We start from the raw sequence: 22,113 nt of genomic DNA, 5'->3' as shown, positions 1-22,113 counted from the left end.
TGTGGTGCACCCAATCCAGCTCCCTGTGACCCAACACCCCCAGACACACAGATATGCCATGTTTACCCACTGTGTCTTATGTAGAAATGGCTCTACTGCTTGACACTGCCAGGTAGATACTACCTGAAGCCCTCTTATGCAGGGACCTGCCACAGAGACCAGATATGCCTAATCCAGTGCCATCAGAAGGTCAGACACATCACTGAGACCCGGTGGGACTAGTCACCTCTGAACACATGTACTCCCACTGGGAAACCACCTGCGTCACCCGGCTCCTCAATTTACCAGACTGCTAAAATGGGAAGTAAAAGAATTCCCAAAAGAAAAAAAAAAAGAGGAAGTGCCAGAAAAGGAACTAAATGAAATGGAGACAAGTAATTTCTCAGATACAGAAAGGAAATTATGATTATAAGGATGCTCATACATTTGACTGAGAATTATAAGCAACTTGATGAGAATTATAATGGGTTGAATGACAAATGCACCAACATGAATAAGAATCAAGGGGAAATGAAGAATAAATAGGCGTATTAAAGAATAGCATGGACAGGTTAAACTGTAGCCTAGAAGAAGCTGAGGACCAAATCAGATTTGTTAGATTGTGTTATGAAGACAAAGTAGAAAAACTCCCAAACAGAGCAGCAACCGGAGGAAAAAAAAATGAAAAAGGAGGAGAGTTTGAAGGAGGTTTGGATCAATCTAAAAGAAACAACATACACATAATAGGGGTTCAAGAAGGAGAAGAAGCTGAGCAAGCAATAGAAAACCTGTTTGAAGAAATAATAACAGAAAACTTCCCTGACTTGGGGAAGAAAAAACCCACAGGAAGCACAAAGGGTCCCAATCAAGATGAACCCAAAAAGACTCACACCAAGACACATCATAATTAAAATGGCAAATGTTAAAGACAAAGAAATAATATTAAAGGCTACGAGGGAAGGAGGGAAGGAGGAAGGGTCGGAGGTGGAGAAGAAGAGGGAGAGGGAGAATGAGAGAGAGAGAAAGAAAGAGAGAGAGAGAGAGAGAGAGAGAGAGAGAGAGAGAGAGAGAGAGAGGGAGATTTACCTACAAGGGAACTCCCATTAGACTATCAGCAAATTTCTCAATAGAAGCACTTCAGGCCAAAAGGGAGTGGCATGAAATATACAAAGTAATGAGAAGGCAAGGACAAGAATATAAGGCTCTAGCATAGCTATCATTCACAATTGAAGGTAAAATTAGGAGCTTCACAGACAAAAACAAAAACCAGCTAAAAGAGTTTATTACTATCAAAACAACAATGTAAGAAATGCTGAGAGACTGTTGTATGAAGAAGAAAGAGAAAAGAGGGAGAAACACGGCTATAAAGAATAAAAATGGTAATAAGTATCTAGCAATAATAACCTTAAAGGTAAGTTAATTAAATGCTCTACGGTAATCAAAAGACATAGGATAGATGAAGGGATAAGAAAACATGACCCATATATATGCTGTTTACAAGAGACCCATCTCAAAACAAAAGACTCACACAGAATAAAAGTGAAGGGATGGGAAAAAAATTTTCCATGCAAAAGGAAATGAAAAATAAAATGGAGTTAGCAATACTCATATCTGACAAAATAGATTTCAAAATAATAGCCATAACAAGAGACAATGAAGGCTGTGTAAATAAACTGAAAGGATCGATACAACAAAAGGCTATAACCCTGGTAAACATATACGCACCCAATATAGGAGCACTCAAATACATAAATTAACGTCTGGAGGATTTAAAGGGAGAGATTGATAGCAATACAATCATAGAAGGGTACTTTAACATGCCACTGGCATTACTGGATAGATCTTCTAGACAAAAAAAAAAAAAAAATCAACAAGGAAACAGCAACTGTAAATGACACAATGGATCAAATGAATTTAAAAGACATTTACAGAACATTTCACACCAAAGATACATGTATATTCTCTTGAAGTGCACACGGGACATTCTCAAAGACAGACCACATGGTAGGGCACAAAACAAAAGTTCTACAAATTCCAGAGAATTGAAATCATATCAAACATCTTCTGGGATTAAAATAACATGAAACTAGATGTCAAATACAATAAAAACACCTCAAAACATCTAAACATTCAAACATATGAAGGCTAAATATCATGTTATTATGTAATAAATGAGTTACTGATGACATCGTGGAAGAACTCAAATAGTTCCCAGAAAAAAATGAAAACGAACACACAGCAACCCAAAGCCTATGGGATATAGTGGAAGCAATCCTGAAAGGGAAGTACATAGCACTACCGGTCTAGCTCAAAAAATAAGAAAAATTGCTAAAAAAAAAAAAAAAGAAAAAAAAAAGAAGAAACAAACAACAACAACAACAACAACAAACAACTGCCTAACACTACAACCTAAATATCTAGAAAGACAACAAGAAAAACACCATACTAAGAAATAAAGAAATAAAAAGATCAGAGCATAAATAAATGAAATAGAGACGAAAAATATAATACAAAAGATCAATGAAACCAAGAGCTGGTTCTTAGAAAAGATAAATAAGATCCATGAACCTTTAGACTAGGGGTGTCGAACTCAATCAGAGAAGGGGCCAAAATCTAAAATCCAGCCTAAATCGCGGGCCGAATGGTTTACTGAACAGTCATAAACTGACAATGTCATAAACTGACAGCGGAGTGCAGTGATGACAGCGCGGTGCGGGCCACATTGCAAGGCCTGGCGGGCTGGATTTGGCCCGCAGGCCTTGTGTTTGACACATGTGCTTTAGACCATCTCATCAAGAAACAAAGAAAGAGCACAAATAAATAAATAAATCCAGGAACAAATGGGGGAAAATAATAATTGACATCACAAAAATGCCAAGAATTGTAAGAAAATTCAATGGATAACTATATGCAATGAGCTGGACAACCTGCATGAAATGGACAAATGCCTAGAAAAATACCACCTTCCAAAATTGAAATGGAAAAAAAGAATTTTCAAATCACAGAAAACCTGAATAGGCCAATAAGTACTGATGAAGTAGAAGCAATAATGAAAAAACTCTCAGTAAACTAAAGCCCTAAAACTTGGAACAACATAGGGTTGTCCACTTCCAGCACCTTTATTCAACAAAGTACTGGAATGTGAAAAGCCACTTACTTCCGATATTATCATGAGAGTGCACCAAGGAATGCGGAAGACAGATGGACCTTGGGTGTTAGCATGGCTAACACCACGCACCATTGTTCATTTTGAGATAGCGGTGGATCGAAGCGATTTCCTAACCTAATAGCTTCAAAGTAAATGTTTATTGGACCTTATTAATCTTTACTGATCTTTATTGATCTTTATTGACCTTAGAGATGGTCTGTCGGCTACCTGTTTGCAGTGCTTTACTGAGGACAAGATGTGTATCTAAAACCGAATAAGAAGTTGATAAGGCTAGGTTTCAGTGTGGCTCTCCAAGAGAGAGATCTCCACCTGACTCCCCAACCTTAATAATTCATATTTTTTGTCTAGTGTTTTAATTTGTTCACAGGCCCCTTCTTCAGATCCTGAACCCTAGCCACGCAGGTCGCAGCACCAGAGGTCCTAGCAACAGTTATGAGACAAAAGAAAACATAAAAGGCATGAAAATTGGAAGGAGATAGTAAAACTGTCATTATGCACAGATGATATGCTATAGTACATAGAAAACCTTTAGGACTCCACCAAAAAACTAGTATATTTAATCATGGGTTTTGCAAATGTTGCTGGATACAAAATTAACACCCAGAAATTATTGGCATACTTATACACCAATAATAAACTCTCAGAGAGAGAAAAAAATAATAATAATAATAATAATGCCATTTGCCACTGCAACAAAAAAATTAACACACTTAGGAATACATTTAACCAAGGAGGTAAAAGTCCTATACTCAGAAAACTACAGAACATTGAAAAGAGAGATAAAAGTGTACATAAACAAGTGTAAGAACATACTGTGTTCATGGAATTATTAACATCATGTAAATGTCCATACTACTCAAAGCAATAGATAGATTCAATGTAATCCCTATTAAGATACCAATGGCATACTAAACAGGTGTAGAAGAGGCTTTCCAAACATTTATATGGAACAACAACAACAACAAAAAGAGTCTGGGTAGATGCAGCAATATGAGAAAGAAGAACAGAATTTGATGCATCACAAGATTAGATATCAAGCTATACTACAAAGCCTCTATAATCAAAACAGCTTGGCACTGGCAAAAGAACAGACATGCAATTCAATGGAACAGAACAGAGAACCCAAGCACCAATCCAAGCCATTGTGTTCAATTAATATTTGAGAAAGGAGATGAGGACAATGGAGTAAAAATGTCTCTTCAATAAATGGTGTTGAGATCACTGGACAGCTACATGCAAAAAGAAAAGAAAAAGTAAAAAATAAAAAGAAAACGAAAAAGAAACGAGACAACCAACTTACACCATGCACAAAAATAAAATCAAAATGTATAAAAGACTTAAATGTAACACGAAAAACTATTAAAATATTAGAAAAAACCAAAGGCAGCAAAATCTCAGACATCTCTCATAACAATATGTTTACTAATACATCCCCTAGAAAAATGGAAATGAAAGAGAAAATAAACAAATGAGACTTCATCAAAATAAAAAGCTTCTGTACAACAACAGAAAGGATCAACAAAATAATCATGGAGAACACATTTCCCAATTATATATCCAACTAGAGGCCCAGTGCATGAAAATTTGTGCACTCCGGAGGGTCCCTCAACCCAGACTGTGCCCTCTCACAGCCCAGGATCCTTTGGGGGATGTCCACCTGCCAATATAGGCCCGCTCCCTGGGCAATCAGGTCAAAGTTGGCAGTCAGATATCCCCCAAGGGTTCCTTGGCCGCCAGAGTGATGTCTGACTGCCAGTTTAGTTTATTTTTTTCACTAGGTTCCACATATGAGAAAGACTATGTGAAACCTGTCCCGCAGACATCCTTAGTGCTGCTGCCACCTCTGCTGAGCTGGCCAGGCATGAGCCAGCTTCTGGCTGAGTGGTGCTCCTCCTGTGGAAGCTCCCTGACCACCAGGTGGCAGCTCCTGCACTGAGTGTCTTCCTCCTGGTGGTCAGGGCTTGAAACAGGGACCAGTTGTTCCTAGAAGTTCCTCCTTAGGGCAAACTTATATTGCCCTTTTACTATATAGGATAAGTGTTTAATCTCAAAAATCTATAGGGAACTCACTCAATTTAACAAAAGGAAGACAATCCAATTAAAAACTGGGACAAGAACCTAAAAAAGGCACTTCTCCAAAGTGGACATACAGAAAGCCAAAAGGGATACGGAAAATGCTCAAAGGCACTGCTCATCCAAGAGATGTAAATCAAAATGACAATGAGATACCATCTCACCTCTGTCAGGATGGCTATCAAAAAATAAACAAATGACAAGTGTTGGCAAGTATGTAGAGAAAAGGGAACCCTAGTACACTGCAGGTGGCAATGCAGATTGGTACAGCCTAAATGGAGAACAGTATAGAGTTTCTTCAAAAAATTAAAAATAGAACTTCCTTTGAATATATCCTAAGAAATCAGAAACACCGAGTAGAAAGAATATATACACCCCTATGTTCATAGCACCATAATTTACAAATAGCTAAGATTTGGAAAGAGCTTCAGTGACCATCAGCAGATGAGTGGATTAAAAAACTCTGGTACATGTACATCGTGGAATATCATGCAGCAGTAAAAAGAAGAATCTCTTACCCTTTTTTGGAGATAGCATGGAGGGGCCTGGAGAGCATCATCAAGTGAAATAAGCCAGTCAGGGAGAGACAAGTATCACATGATCTCTCTCATATGTGGAACCTAGTGAAAAAAACAACAACTAATGAACAAAATAGACCCAGAGACATGAAAGCATCGGATAGACTGTCAAGCCTTCCAGGGGAGCCTGGGGTTCCTAGGAAGAGATCAACCAATGAAGTTGTATGTATATATGCATAACCAGTGGACAAACAATAGGGTGGTGAAAGCCTTGGTGGGGGTGGAAGAAGACTGAAAGACATCAATGGGGGAAGAGGAATATAGCCAATACTTTGAACAATAAAGATTTTTTTTTAAGTTATAAAAAAAGATCTTACTATTTCCTTACTTTTTAATAGGGACTGGTTTTAATCAACTAATCTTTTTTTTTTAATTTGAATTAGTTCAACCATTCCAGCAAAAATGTTCAGAATCCTAGAGATATTAAATATGCTTAGAGCAACCCAGTAAACCCTGGAAAACATTTAAAACCAATCTTAATTACACTTTTGTCATCCTTATGAATATTTTCTACTCACTTACTTCAACTGTACTATCAACTCTATACATGTTAAATTCTTTGAAATGTTATGCGTGAAAAGTCTCAAGAAGAAACATCATGGGACTATTTAAATTTTTAAAATTCTTCCTTGCTAATGTGCTATTAGAATTGGCCATTGTAACTGCAGAGGAAAGAGAGAAAATGCTGACATCAGAGACACATTTTAGCTCAAAAAAGGCAATAGTGCATCACAGACAGTCCTACAGGGAAAGCAAGATGTAGATCACAAACAATGAAAATTTACTTTCTAGAAATCGGTTGTCTAATTTCTTTAAAAACACTTTTCAGACAGGATAGCTAATGGCATGCATTATAGGTAGAATAAGTTACTTATTCAATACTAATGGCTCAGTGCACGGATTTGTGTACATTGAAAGGAAATTAATTAGAAGAAGGGTTCCTGCAGTAATTATATTACTGCAAAAATTACCTGTCATAAAATTACCTGACATACCAACTGTATGTCAGCTAGAGCTTTATATGTATCATGCATGCATGAGTTAAGGTTTATTTTTAAATGACCAGTGTGCATCATTTGTACCGGCCAGTCACTTGGATGGTCATATGGATGGACGGTTGGTTATTTAGCCTTTTATATATATATAGATAAGCCATTGGAACTACAATTACCAAAAGACACCTGCTAGCATGAGGGTGCTGGAAAGGTATGCAGTACATCAGCCTCTGTATCTGGCTTCTATACCTCCAGAAATCTTAATTTCACTACTTCATTCTGTCAGTTTTTAGGTTAGTTACACAACAATTTTCAAAGGCTAAAGACCACACAATATATGATTTTTATAATAAGAATAGTTGTTATTTAATTTCTTAGAAAGAGATATCTTTGACCTGGCTGGATAACTCAGATGGTTGGAGTGTCTTCCCAATAACTAAAGGGTTGTGGGTTTGTTTCCCAATCAGGGAGCATGCGCAGATCTGGTGTTTGATCCCATGTCTTGGCAAGCCACCAATGAATGTTTCTCTAACACATCTGTTTCTCCCTCTCTCCCTTCTTCTCTAAAACCACCTTAAAAGGTAGAGAAATCTTCAATGCCTGAAGTACTACAATAAAAACTCAAAACTAAAATAATTTTAAAATAATTCATATACACCAATAATGTCCAAAAAGTTGAGGAGGAATGCAAAGAGCACATAAAGGGAGTAGTGGGGTAGGGGTCAAGTGGGGGTAAAGTGCCCATTTTGCTCTAAGAAGCAATGAAAAATACTTAAGAAATTTCCTTATGTCTAAGAAGTCCTTTTTCGCCAATATTAAAGTAAACATTAAAACATTTGAAACTACAGTATATTGAAATAGGTAATTTAAATTTTCTAAATGAGGGTTTTAAAGCTCAAAAGAGATTGTTAAATATGAGGTTAACTAGAACTTTTTTATCAAAAAATGAAAGGAAATAAATGTAATATCCTCTAGTAATAAAAAATAATCAAAAGGGAAACAAAATACTAAGGATCAGATATTAAGCATAGACTAAAAAGATCCTCATGAGGTTTAAATCTTTTCATTTATTTTTACAAGAAAATAATAAACTTAACAGAACTGGGAATGTTATATTTCAACAGTACTTGTTTTGGTAAGTGAGAAATCATTATGTCAATACCCCCCAATCTCCCTTAAAAGGAAATAACTTAGCTAGATTGGAGCAGGCGTGCTGATTCTTCTACAGTCTTTGCAGATGAGGGGCTCATCATGTCACAGCCCTCATTCCTCCTTAAGATATGATGGCATCGGCATGCTGCACATCAGTAAGCTTATCACAGCTGCCAGATTTTTTTATCGCCACCTTGAACAGTTTTTTGTTTTCACAATATCTGGAAATCGCCTAGGAGGAGAAATGAGATAGAGCACAAGGACATTCAAAATGAAAGAATTGCAACCTTCACAGAGAAAGCATCCCTGATAGCCATATGTTTCCACTTCTTTATATGTGTTATAGTTATTGCCTCTGCGAAGAGCTGGAGTGTACACTATTTGGTGCTTGCGATCCTATTTCATGCTCATTCACTACAGTAAGTCATTTAGGGACTGTGACTGGATTGCCAGTGCAAAGAGGAACTTAGAATTTACACTTTGGATTTTCTCAGCAATGTCAAAGGTGTGACAAGGTCCTAACAACAATATCATCTTTTGCCTATATACTTGGTTCCATAAATATAATAAACTTATACTTGGACAAAGTCATTGTTGACTCAGCTATTTAAATTCTAGCTGATCTTCATTAGTTAGCATTTACTCCAGGCAAATTTTAGTGAGGCAGGCATGGGTTGTACTTAATTGAAAGGTAGGAAAGTGCTAATTATTTAAGCACTATAAAGGTACTATTTCAGTTGCACATCAATTAACATAGAAACACATCTTATTATAAAGGACCATCAAAGTACCACAGAAAGTGTCCATTTCCATTGAGAATAATTTTGGTGTATATTCGCCAAAAGCCATAAGCCATAATTACTTTGTTCAATGTACTTTACTATCTCCATTAAAAACCTATATACTTTCTACAGCAAGTGTTTGAAGCATATATTCTACAATCTAAGTATAAGTTTCTCAGGTTAGATCTATTAACAGACTAAAGGTACTAAACAATGATATATACAGAAAAGGCATGAATTTGCAAACTGAATTAACAATGATAAGTAGAATATGGTTGTAGATGTGACTAGTGATACAATTGTAAGAAATTATTCATATATTTATATGAATTGAGAACAGTTTCAAAAAAAACCATCCAAGATTAAGTTGGATATAAACTATTCTGTATCATGGTCACAGAGATCATTTTTGTATAATTCTTAAATAAATCAGAAGAGTTTATTTGATGTGAAAGAGTTCATAAGTCTTCTTCCATGAGCTAGTTACAAAAGCTTTTCATTTTCCTAGTCACTACATGATATGATTTATCCACAGATATTGATTTTGGTGTCTGGCAGCAAACCCCACTTTGTGATTCCACAGCCTTACCTCTAGGTTCAGTGCTCTTTCTTTTCCAAGAGGAGCAAATTCAATAGGCAGTCCATGGTCACTTGCTAAGGATCGAAGGTCAAAATAGTATTTGGCATAGACACTGAGAGAAACAGTAAGACTAAACTGTAGTAGATAAAAGTATTGCCTTTCCAACTCATTTCTGGACAAGAAGGAAAACACAAAATCAATACAGAGCAATTTTAGTCAACCTGGCTATCTTCAGAATTATCATTCTAAACTATTAGGTTGACTCTGTGTTTTTGTTGTTGTTTTTGTGTGTGTGTTTTTAAACAAATAAGGCTACCCAGCTGGACTCATACACTAACGTTTAAACAAACATAGACAAGGTACAGCTATTTGTTGTCCCTCTTGCATCCAGCTCTTTGAATTTTGAACAGGGGGAGAAGGTTAAGTCTCTTGTGCTCAACTGCTGCTGTCAATAGGGGCTGATTAATCAGAGTCCCATTAGTGCAGCTGTAGGTTCATTCTCCTTGCTCACTCACAGGGCCCCACGCTTCACATGTGTCAAACACAAGGCCTGCGGGCCAAATCCAGCCCGCCAGGCCTTGCAATGTGGCCCGCACCGCGCTGTCATCACTGCACTCCGCTGTCAGTTTATGACATTGTCAGTTTATGACTGTTCAGTAAACCATTCGGCCCGCGATTTAGGCTGGATTTTAGATTTTGGCCCCTTCTCTGATTGAGTTCGACACCCCTAGTTAGATGGAAGGAATGATTGCATACTGTTCCTTAGCCCTGACAAACTTGCAGACATTTTCACCAGGCCCATAACAGGAAGGAGATTAGTAAAGTAGAGATGTGTCAACAAAAGGTTTGGGCACATCATCACAGTAACAAAACAATCCATTGAGAGCCACCACTAATATCTCTGAGGGGAAAACTCTTGGAAATTATGAACACCTAACAAGAAAGTTGAGTAAGATACAAACAAATGGAAGCATATTACATGCCCATGGATAGGAAAAAATAACATCTTTAAAATGTCATAGCATCCCCAAAAAAATCCTATTAAGATGCCAATGGCAGCTTCTACGGAAGTAGAACAAATGATCCAAATCTTTATATGGAATCACCAAAGGCCCTAAAAAGTCACAGCAATCTAGAGAAAGACAAAGTTAGAGGTATCACACTACCTGCTATCAAACTATAATGCAAGGTTATAGTAATCAAAACACCAAGGTATGGGCATAAAAAGAAACATGTAGACCAATGGAACAGAATATAAAGCCTATAAATAAATTGACTCTATGGTCAATTAATATTTGACAAAGGAGGACAGATCATTCGATGAATAAAGGCAGTCTATTCAAAAAACGGTGTAGGGGAAATTGAACAGATACAAACAAAAAATGAAACTAGACTACCTTCTTCCACCATATACAAACAAAAACTCAAAATAGATTATCAACTTAAATTCAAACCATAAAATTCCTAGAAGTAAACATAGGCATTAAAATCTAGGACACTTCTCTTATTAATATTTTTTTGTTGACACATCACCTGTAGCATGTAAAACAAATAAAAATATAAGCAAATGGGATTGTATCAAACTAAAATTTTTAGCACAGCAAAGAACTATATCAACAAAATAAAAAGGCAACCTACTAAGGGGAAAATATATTTGCTAATGATATATCTCATAATAGTCCAACTTTATTTTAAAAAGTATACAATTCACCATCAAAATGCAAACAACCCAATCAAAAAGTGGACAGAGGACCTGAACAGACACTTCTCCAAAGATTGCATACAGATGGTTGATAGACATATGGAAAGATGCTTAGTATCTCCAATCCTCACAGAGATGTGAATTAAAACCACAATGAGATATCCTCACACCTGTCAGAATGGCGATCATCAATAAAATTTTTAAAAAGAAAGTATTGACAAAAATATGGAGAAAAGAGAACCCTTGTTACTTTTGGTGGGAATGTAGATTGGTGCAGCCACTGTGGAAAACAGTATGGAGTTTTTCTCAAGTAATTAAAAAATGGAACTTCCTTAAGTGGATATATATGCAAAGAAACCCAAGACACTAATTTGAAAGAATATATGCACCCTATGTTCACTGCAGTATTATTTACAATCCCCACCCTATGGAAGCTACTCAAGTGCCATCAACTAATGAGTGTATAAAAAAATGGTAGAGTATTATCCTACCTAATAAAAGAGTAATATTCAGATTGACCATTACTCCAACACACAGATGGCTGCCCCCATGTGGTCAAAGATCCTGCCCCCATGTGCACACAAGATGGCCACCACAAGATGGCCAGCAAGGGAGGAAAGTTGTGAGCAAGGGAGGACAGTTAGGAGGGACCAGGCCTGCAAGAGAGGGCAGTTGGGGGTAAACAGGCTGGCAGCGGAGCAGTTAGACATCAATCAGGTGGGCAGGGGAGTGTTTAGGGGATGATCAGGCTGGCAGGCAAAAGTGGTTAGGGGCAATCAGGAAGGTAGGCAGGTGAACAGTTGGGAGCCAGCAGTCCTAGATTGTGAGAGGGATGTCCGACTGATCATGCCTAAATGGGCAATAGGACATCCCTCGAGGGTCCCATATTGGAGAGAGTGCAGGCTGGGCTGAGGGACACCCCACCCTTGTGCACAAATTTTGTGTACTGGGCTTCTAGTTAACACATAAAAAAGGAATGAAATCTTGCCATTTGTGAGAGCATGGATGGACCCAGAGGGTAGTATGTTAGTGAAATAAGTCAGTCAGAGAAATACAAATACCATATGGTTGCACTTATATGTGGAACCTAAAGAACAATATAAATGAGCAAAGAAAACAAAAGAAGACTCATAGATACAGGGAACATTCTGATGGTGACCAGAGAGGGGGGAGTTTAAGAGGCTGGGTGAAAAAGGTGAAGAAATTGAGAAGTTCAGATTGGCAGTTACAAAATACTCATGGAAATATAAAGTAAGCCCTGGGAAATATAGTCATTAATACTACAATAACTAGGTATGGTGTCAGGTCAGTACTAAAAATATTGTGGAAAACACTTTGCCAAGGATATGATTTTCTAACAATTATGCTGTACACCTAAGACTAATACAAAATAATATTAAATATAAAGTCTTATTGACAAGAATAATAAAAATAAATAAATTTTATAAAGGAGAACAACAATAAAAAAGGAACTGGAACAGGTAGGCAGCCCTAAAAAGGCCGTAAAGATATTTAAAGTACAGTTGCTTGTGCATCTGAACTTGTACAATGTTTGCCAGTAACCACCAGAGAAATACATTACAAAAATTATCACACGGATTATTAGAATAATTATGAATGGAAACCAACTAATTAATGAGAAAGAATATGATATGTTGTAGCAAATGTGAATAGAAAACATATGTAATTTTTGTTGTTGTTGTTGTTAATCCTCACTGAGGGATATTTTAATATTGATTTTTAGAGAGTGGAAAAGAGGGAGGGAGGTTAGCAAGAAGGGAGGTGGGAGAGAAAGAGAAACACCAATTGTTTGCCTCTTATTCCCTCCCTATCATGCCCCAACTGGAATTGAGCCTACAACCCAGGAATGTACCCTTAACTGGAATTGAACCTGGGACCATTCAGTCTGTACTGATGCTGTACTTACTGAGCCAAACAAGCTAGGGTAAAATGTATGTAGTTTTATGCATAGTTCTGTTCTCTGCACAATTTAAACTTTAAAAACATTTCTTAATCTGTAAACTTTATGGGGGTATATAAAGTAATGAAAAATGATTTGAAAGTTCACCAAAACCTTGCAACTCACAAGTTTTTTATTGTCATGCCCCTGCAGATTTTACAGAATCTTTTATTCGATATTTCCAGATCGTGCCAATACTTGAAAGCTAGAACGATTGCTCCCAAAACAATTCGTCTCCAGTTACTTGGGCAAAGGTCGATTTTGGCATAAATTAAAAGCCTTTCTATGTATACCTGCAAAAGTAAGTTCTAGCTCAGTTTAATGCTGTGATAAGAACTATTAAGAATAACAGGTTTCGACAGTTTCAACATGCCTTTTATTCTTCGGTTCTGGCCAAGAGACTAGTTGGCCAGTCAAAGTCAGAGGCCATATCATATTTGCAAATCAGATACTTCCATTGCCTACTTTCCCATGTGAATTTCCAGCCCAACTTTTGGTCACAGGAAGGAGTGGACAAGTTAGCAAAGAATTCCTAAAGAAATGTTCTTACTTTCCCACCCAAAGGGCAGCATATCCAGCCCCCATGCAGATTCTGGAGTGCCCACCACGTGCACTGTTTCCTACCTGGCAGGTAGTTAATGGCGATTTTACATAACCTTGAATATGTAAATCCCTGCCAATACTGAGCACATTTGTACCTTCTCTACATAGTAACTATTCCCTTTGTCGCCCAAGCTGAAGATAAACTTTGTTTTTCAAGACAGCCCCCCAGTGGTTGCTGTGTGCTGCAGCAGGACAGGTAGTGTAAACAGCTGTGTTTCAATCAGGTATTTACAACTGTCACGTAATCTTGGACTTAGTGCCTTTATAAGAAACACTCATGCACACCAAGGATAGTCCTTTTATGTCCCCTACGCCTCATATCTCCATCACGATTCTGTGAAATAGATCTATTTCTGTCTTACACAATCTGAAGCTCAGTCGGTTCTGCTGGTTTCAGGTGGTAGCAGAGCTGCCAGTATCTGTCTCCCTGGTTCTCCTCTAAGCCTGCCAGGGAACTGATGAGGTCTCATGATTTCTCCACATGCATTACATGTCTATTCTACAAAGAACTAGGTGAAGGGAGCAGCTAAGCAAAGATTATAGAAGATAGCTGTGATTTGTTTTTACCTCAAGGGTTCTCTGAAAAAGAGTATGTAAGCCATAAAACAAAGACGAAAAAGTCCCATTTTAAAGAGTATGTTCACTGTCTGAGGTTATCAGATTGACAGCTCACATTTGCCAAAGCTGTAAAAACCCAACTGTATTAAAAACAAAACAAAACAGTTATTAAACATTATGTGTTCTTAGTGAAAATTTGCACCAATCTCCAAAAGCTCAATGTGCTCAGATATCGTATGCTTACAAGGTTCAACTATTTACTTGATGGGAATAATTAGAGACATATACAACATTGGAAATCACTCAACTTCCTACAATCTTTACTGTAGACTTGGTATGTGCCGTTAATCATTCATTTATACCACTTGCCTCCCTGAGTCATTGGAATTGGGATTTCTCTTGTCATTGGAACTCTTCTAGCAGTGAAATTGATCCCATCCCACTTCTGAAGAACACCTCCCACAATTTCCTCTTTTGAACACTTCCCTGTGGCCCAGACACTCTCCCCAATATGAATGTCTTTATATGGTACCCATCCGACCCCCACAACCTCTATGGTGCTTCCTCTCTGTTTGCTCACAGTGAATGCCCTGATGCTGCTTCTCATCTCCCACTCTCCCCTTCACCCACTGTAGTCTGCCCTGGCACTGCCACTGGACTGAAACTACTACTGCTAATGCGTTATCACATACAAACCAGAGCTCTTCACACCAGAACCCCACTCCACACCCACTCCCTAATGTCATGTGGGACACTGCCATTTGCCTAGGCCAGTGGTCAGCAAACTTATTAGTCAACAGAGCCAAAAGTACAACGATTGAAATTTCTTTTGAGAGTTAAAATTTTTAAACTTAAACTATATAGGTAGGTGCATTGTTATTAACTTAATTAGGGTACTCCTAAGCTGGCCTTTGCTAAAAACTCAAGGGGCCAAAAATCCGCAGTTTGCTGACCACTGGCCTAGGTGCTTGGCCAAAGACTTTCAGCTGAGTCAATCTGCAGCAATCTGTGAGAAATTCTTGTTATCTATGCCTGTCATTGGTAGTCAGATCGCTTTCACCTGTGTCACTGTTATTGCCCAGGAGTTCTCGGCCTCTATTCAAAGCAGCCAGGATAGCCTTTTAATCAAGAGCGCTTGCCCACCCTGTTCAACTCTGCCAAAAGGTTTCCACCAAACAAATAAAAATGTCACTTCCTCCCATGGCCTGCCTATAAGCTGCAAGGCCCAATCAGATGGCACCTGCGCTCCTGGCCCTCATGTGCTACATCTTTCCCTCATTCCACTCTGACCACACTGGCCATACCTCACTCTTACTCAAATCCCATCTCAGAATCTGGCACTTGTTCCCTCTGCACACACACCAGAGCTCCTCATCTTCCTCAGTGCAGTCAGGCCAGGGTTCAGATGTCATCTCTTTACAGAGCTCTTCCAGATCTCTTCTCAAAAGTAGCAAGTGCCTGTCAGCACTTTATCACGTCCCCCTAATGTACCTTCCTGGTATTGACCACCTGACATATCCACCTTTTAACAACACTCATTTAAAGAAATATTTATGTCTTCCCACTAGGACAGAAGCTCCATAAAAGCAAATATTTTATTCAACCACGTCTCTCCTCTATCCTCAGCACTAAGGACTCAGCACTGAAGGGAGAAGTCACCAGGAGTGGCTTAGCGTGGTGGCAAAACAATAAAAACGAAGGAAGATAAGTGAGGTTCCAGAAAGAGAGTGAGGTCAAAGTGCTCAATGCTGCCAAGAAGTTGCTCATTCCATAAACAGCCACTGAATACCTGCTCTTGTCACTCTTCTATCTTCCATGCACTTTTTATTCATAGGCTTTTTCAACATTGGAATAGCTAGTACTAATTCCCTGCCTCTAGCTCAGATTCATGCTCTAATTCCGTATGTTCGAATGATCCCTAGAGACTGCCCCTCTGTCTCTCAGGCACATCTAGCTTAATGTGTCTGCAAGGACTCACCCTCTTCCAACCCAGTGCTCTCCTTGCTGAATCCCCTAGCTCTCCAGGTGGGACACCACTCCTGCCTTTCCCCAGCATGCGCTCAGCACTCCAGATGGCTGACAGCTCCAAGCAAAGGCCTGTGTCTGATCCAGTGCCATTGAGGGGTCTCTATTTAGAAGCACAGGCTGCCTCTCCAAAATTCTGACTGAGCCCTGAAGGAGGCGGCGCTGACCTAAGTCCTCTTCCCTCAGACCAAGCAGGACACTTTCCCCTTTAGGATTGCCTGAGGCAGGAGTGATACAATCCCCATTCCTTTTCGCTAGAATGGACCACTCACTCCAAGTGATACACTCTCTCCACAGGAGTCCTGGGTGACTGACAAAGGCCCTTACACGGCTGTAGCTGAGCAGGCACCTAGCAAAGCCCTTTCAGGTCCTATGGCACTAGAATCCTGGCAATGTCACAGGCAGGCACAGAGGACAGCAAGGACAGAAGAACACCCATCATCCAAGGAACAGCAAATTCAGGGCTCTAGTTCTCAGTCAGGACACAGGTTACAACTGCCCAGGAAATGCAGCCTGGGACTCAGCTTAGACCTACACTGAACCTGTCACTGCCTGGGGCCCACAAGGTTCTGTTATTGCCCCGTCCTGCCCCATCAGCACACCTTGTAAGTGTGCCTGTGTGCACTCGTGTGTCTCCTGAAATCTGGGAGAAATTGGAAATCTCTCCCTCCTGCTGCCTTTAATAGCAACCGTTTTGTGGTGAGAAAAACAAGGACATTTTTAATCATATTGATTATTAAGCTCAAATGTGTGAACTTTACTTCCTTTGATAGGGTTCCCTTAATAAAGTTCTGAAAGAAGAACTTCTTACCAAGGCTGCTATTGCATAACCTGCTGTTACTTTCATAGCTACAAAAAACGGGTGAATGAATCTGTAAATAGATCCAAGATCAGGATTTTGTGTAAAGTGTTCCTCCGGAACCTTGCTCTGCTGGAAAGAGAAAAAATGTAATATAAGTATCCACTGAAGAAAAATGCTTACGTACTTTTATGGCAGCAGTCTTCCACTTGTGCCCATGTGCCCCTTAAAATAATTCTGATCGTGTGACATGTCTCTTACTCTTTTAAATAAAAACAATGGGACACTCATTAAAGATAAATACAGGCACAACCTCAAAAATTGTATATTCCTTTCCACCTTCCCCTTACAGAATTCAGTCTAAATGCAAACTATTTGTAGACTCAAAACAGGTGGGTGAGGGGGCAGGGGAGGCTGAGGGAAAGTGAATTGGGGGGGAGAAAGGACACATGTGTACTACTATTTGTATTATTTTAAACAATAAAAAAGAGAAAGAGAAAATTAAATTTAATTTAATTTAATTCAATTTAAAAAGACTTGCTGGTCGCCAAGTCATACTTCTCTGCAATCAACTCTAAAAATGAAGGTTCAGTTTCCTGTAACCTTCGATCTCTAAGGCTGGAAGGTGCTGTGCAGAGGTCATAGCCACATAATACCATAGAACATGTCTGAAGAAGTGAATTAAAAGTGTTTCTATAATTCTAATTAATTTAAAGAGTTTTTAAATTTTATTCATAGAGTTCTTTCACATATCTGTTTAAATTTATAAACATTCATATTGCTTGATGCTAAAATTTATGCAATTATCTTTTTTAAAGATACATTTTTTGTTTTTGGGTGTGTTGACCCACTTTAGCTCACTAATTACTAGTATACAAAGCTGAAGCTCAGGTCTTACTGACATATTTCTCATACAACATTCCCTTTGTTAAAGTATTAGATACATCATGGGGGTGGGGAAGAAAACTTAAAGGAAAGTAGTGTTGACCCCAAGCTAGAGGGAATAATTTTCTCCTGGAGATTAATTTCAAAGCAAATCAGCATGGGAAAAAGACAATTGTCTGAGAGAAAAAGACCACCTTAATACAATTGGCACTTACAGTGAAAGGATGGATTCTCTCATCAAAAATGTCCTTGGATCTATTGTCATCTCTAGAAAATAAGAACGTGATTTTAAAAACTAATCCAAGAATTCTGTTAGCAACACATCTGCTGGGAGTACAGAGGGGTGGAGGGAGCTTAACCTTCAACAAAGAAAGTCCTTCTACAAATTCTCCTCTTAGATCCTGAAGTCAATGCCTGACCTCTTTTTACTCAGCACATCAAATTCTGTGAAATCTTTTCTACAGTGACCAGCCAGGGTTGCCTTTATAAGCATTGACCCTCACTAACAGGCAATGCTAGTCAATCAAACTGATTGTCACTCCTCTAACCTCTCATTGGCAGCCACAGGAACATTTTACAAAGCAGTAGTGGTGGGCAATCTTCATGGTGAATATTAGATTCCTGGTGTGTTTTTTTGTTTGTTTGTTTGTTTTGGGGTTTTTTTTGTTTGTTTTTTTGTTTTCCCTTCACTATTTGTTTTCTCTTATCACTTACCCATATTATTTTCTTATTATGTATTTTTTCTGGTCTCTTTAAAAGAGTCTGAGTTAAAATACTACCTTTTTATTTTAAAAGTGAACAGTCTATTGATTTTAGAGAGAGGAAGAAGGAGAAAGAAGGGGGGGAAGAGAAAGAGAGAAAAAGAGAGAGAGAGCGAGGGGGGGGGGGGCATGATTGGCTGTCTCCTGCACATGCTAGACTGATGATCGAACCAGGAACCTAGGTACATGGTCTAACAGAATTGAACCCACAGCCTGGTACGTGCTGCCCTGACTTGGAATTGAACCTGCCACTTTGTCATGTACAGGATGATCCTCCAACCAACTGTGCCAGGGAAACCAGGCTTCTTCTTTTTTTAAGTTTAATTTTCCACACTATACACTCTGCTCATTTACACAGTGTTTCTCCCACAGTGTTTTGCAGGCTTCAGTGGTTTCACTAGACCATTTTCAGGAGACTCATGAGGCCAAAACTGTTTGTATAGAAATATTAAGGCATTGCCTGCATTTACACTGACATGTGCAATGACTGTATAAAAGCAAGTCAATAAAACTAGTTTCTGAGCAAGAATCAAGGCTGGGGTCCCACCCTGTGGTATTGTCATTCTGTTCTTTACTGCCACTTGCTGAAAACAAATCTACTAAAGCACATCTTTGATAAAGAATTAACAATGAATAATGCTACTAAATGTTGATTCTTTTTTTATATGCTGAGTAAGGGGAAGCATGCAGTAGGCACTTCTGCATACTGCAATGTGGGTATTAAGGAAAGGCATTTGGACTTTAACTTAGTTGTGAGCTGAATGTGCTACTGTTTTCACAGAATAACATCTTTATTTGATAGTACAAGTGTCATAATCTAAAAGCTGAAAAGTGAGCCTGTTTCTTCAAAGAAAATAATTTATAAATCTCTTGCCCATTGCACATTTCCAGCTAACAAACTGAAAATCAAGAATGGGGAAAACTTGTATCTTTTTTGTCAACTTGACAGCTTTTCAATACCTAATGGTTTTCTGGGAAGAGTGGTGGTAATAATGAAGCTAAATAACAAAAGTGAGTTTTAATATTGTATACAGAAATGTGGACCAATACTTTTCAAATGACCGAGGCATAAACAAAATTACTTATAAGTAAAAAGACTCACTCAGCATACAAGATATATGAATGGGTACTAATTTAAAAGAGACCTTAGTACAAGTTCAGGTAACGAATTTAAGAAACCAGCTCTTGTGGACTTTTGGTACAATATCAAAGAATATACACAATTTTCTGAAGGCTTTAAAAATATGCTCATAAAACTATATGAGGCTAGGTCTTCAATTGTTTATTCAAAACAAATTATTGAGATGATTGAAGTAATCACAAAGGTGTGAAGACAGGGTGGGCATGAGAATCAGCTGTCTTCTGTTAAGCCAGATATAAGGAGATTTGCAAAAATATAAATGACACAATTTCCACTTGGCCTATTTGTTGTGGAAAATGATTCTCTTTTATAAAGAATTATGTTAATGCTATGGCTCTCTATCAGGGGCAATTTAGTCCCCCAGGAAACATTCGGCCATGGAGGAGACTTTTTTGTTGTCACAATGAGGCCTGGGAAAAGGGTGCTACTGGAATCTACCTTGTTTCCCCGAAAATAAGACAGTGTCTTATATTAATTTTTTCTCCCAAAGTTGTGCTAGGTCTTATTTTCAGGGGATGTCTTATCTTTCCATGCGCTAGGTCTTATTTTCGGAGGATGTCTTATTTTCAGGGAAACACGGTAGTGAGGAAAGGCTGGGGAAGCTGCTCCATCCTGTAAGCAAAAGGCAATCCCTCACAACAAAGCAGTATCCTGCTCAAAATTTCCATAGTGCTATGAAAACCATGTTTCAACATACAAGGGGTTTATTTTTAAATTTTTGATTTTAATTTCTAATACAGTAAATGTCAATATAGCCCACATAAACAAATCTTCTTTGGTATCCTCAATCACTTAAGCATTAAGAGTCCTAAGACAAAAAACATGTGATGCACTTCAATCTTCTATAATAATAAAAGCATAATAGGCTAATTAGACCACATGACCGATAGACCTTCCAGACAACATTCTGCATGACTTTCTGGGTTAAGCCAGAGCTGTGAGGGCCCAGGCAAGGCATGGCTGTGAGGGCCAAGCCCCTTGCATGAATTTCGTGCATCAAGCCTTTAGTAATGTAATAAAAGCACCATAGATTACTCCAACAGTGTTTATATTTAAAACCTAACACTAACTTTATATCTTGTAAATTTATTAGCTAGAATAATAAGACAGGTTTTAAACTCACCTATTTTTTATATGGTAGTAGATGGCTAATGCCAAGCTGTAGAGAAAAGAAAAGTAAAAATCGACTTTATGTCAGGGCTGAAGACATGCTTTAAAAGGGTCGCGGTTGGGGAAGACCTTCCCACCTGCCCAGTAGCCATGAAATCCTCATTCAGAACAGTATCGCATGGGCACTCTTCACCTTGTTCTATTTCTTTGTCTTTTAGCAAAATTAAAAAACCAAAATGCTAGGGCATATTCAGTAAGAAGACATGTTTCTGATGATTATTATAATACATAAGATATTACACATTTTCCCTGTCATTTGCCCTTCTACCCACAGAAACTTTCATCCTGTACAAATTAGAACTATTTGTGCACATGCTTCAATTTAAGCCATACAGGTTTTTCCACCTGCCCACCCATTGTATGTCATTTCCACAAAGATAAAGAAAATGCTCTCTACCAAACAGAATCATTTAAGGTGACTTTTATATGATTGTTAGAAATTTTAATGGCAAATGTTAGAACCCACAAAATCAATAGTTCTAATAATTCTAAAATTAGCAGTGCTAACAATGCAGCAATTAATACACAGTATAATATTAGTAGCATTTATTTCCAAATTATTTTACATATCATTTTATTTTTTTATTTCTTTATTGATTAAGATATCACTTATTTGTCCTCATTCCCCTATTCCCATCCCAAACCCCTTGCCACACAATTTCCCCCCCCCCCCCACCCCCCGGTTGTCCCTGAACACTGGTTAGGCTCATATGCATGCATACAAGTTTTTTGGTTGATCTCTCTCCCTTATCCCCACCCTCCCCTAATATCATTTTAATGATCAGATGTAAGTCCTCAGATACTGTGTAAGTTACTATATCCCTAAGTTATTCCCAGATGCTGTGTAGAATAAAACAAAGGGGTGCTGTAGATTAAATTCCATGCTTTTCCTCTTTGCTTTCAGTGTCTAATATGAAGCTCAAAATAATTGAGGGAAGCAAAAATGAATTTTATAAATAGGTTATATGCTGGAGGCTAATTCCAGCAGGATCATAATAAATGCAAGAAGTCCTCAAAAGGTTGAATGGACTCATTCAGCAGGGCTGAAAATCTGCATGTTATTACCTGCAGCAGGAACAGCCGAAGGCAGTTCCTCCAGCCTGATAATCTACTGTTTACCAAACCTTACCTTTAATATGTATATCTGCTTTTGCTATAGGTAAAAATGTGTTAATAAAAACCTCGGGGTCAAGAGACTCGG

The 22,113-nt window shown here is 38.3% G+C and overlaps 1 protein-coding gene across 1 annotated transcript in view; it reads right to left on the bottom strand.

Annotated features, from left to right (window-relative positions):
• The window catches only part of LOC311616301 (cyclin-Y-like protein 1), a 45,386-nt gene that overhangs the window by 4,031 nt on the left and 19,242 nt on the right, over nt 1-22,113 (bottom strand). Inside the window, exons 4-9 of the mRNA XM_084871490.1 lie at nt 20,866-20,901; nt 18,056-18,107; nt 16,968-17,087; nt 13,097-13,263; nt 9,318-9,480; nt 5,740-8,178 (exon numbers count right to left, since the gene is read on the bottom strand). Of these exons, the coding sequence (XP_084727616.1) occupies nt 8,068-8,178; nt 9,318-9,480; nt 13,097-13,263; nt 16,968-17,087; nt 18,056-18,107; nt 20,866-20,901 (649 nt within the window). The 3' untranslated portion in view covers nt 5,740-8,067. The remainder of the gene's footprint in view (nt 1-5,739; nt 8,179-9,317; nt 9,481-13,096; nt 13,264-16,967; nt 17,088-18,055; nt 18,108-20,865; nt 20,902-22,113) is intronic.

Source organism: Pipistrellus hanaki, assembly GCF_964339955.1.
Source record: "Pipistrellus hanaki genome assembly, chromosome: 1".
NCBI classification, from domain to species: Eukaryota; Metazoa; Chordata; class Mammalia; order Chiroptera; family Vespertilionidae; genus Pipistrellus; species Pipistrellus hanaki.
Note: the sequence above shows the minus strand (reverse complement) of the source record. Positions and strands in the feature narration are given on the sequence as shown.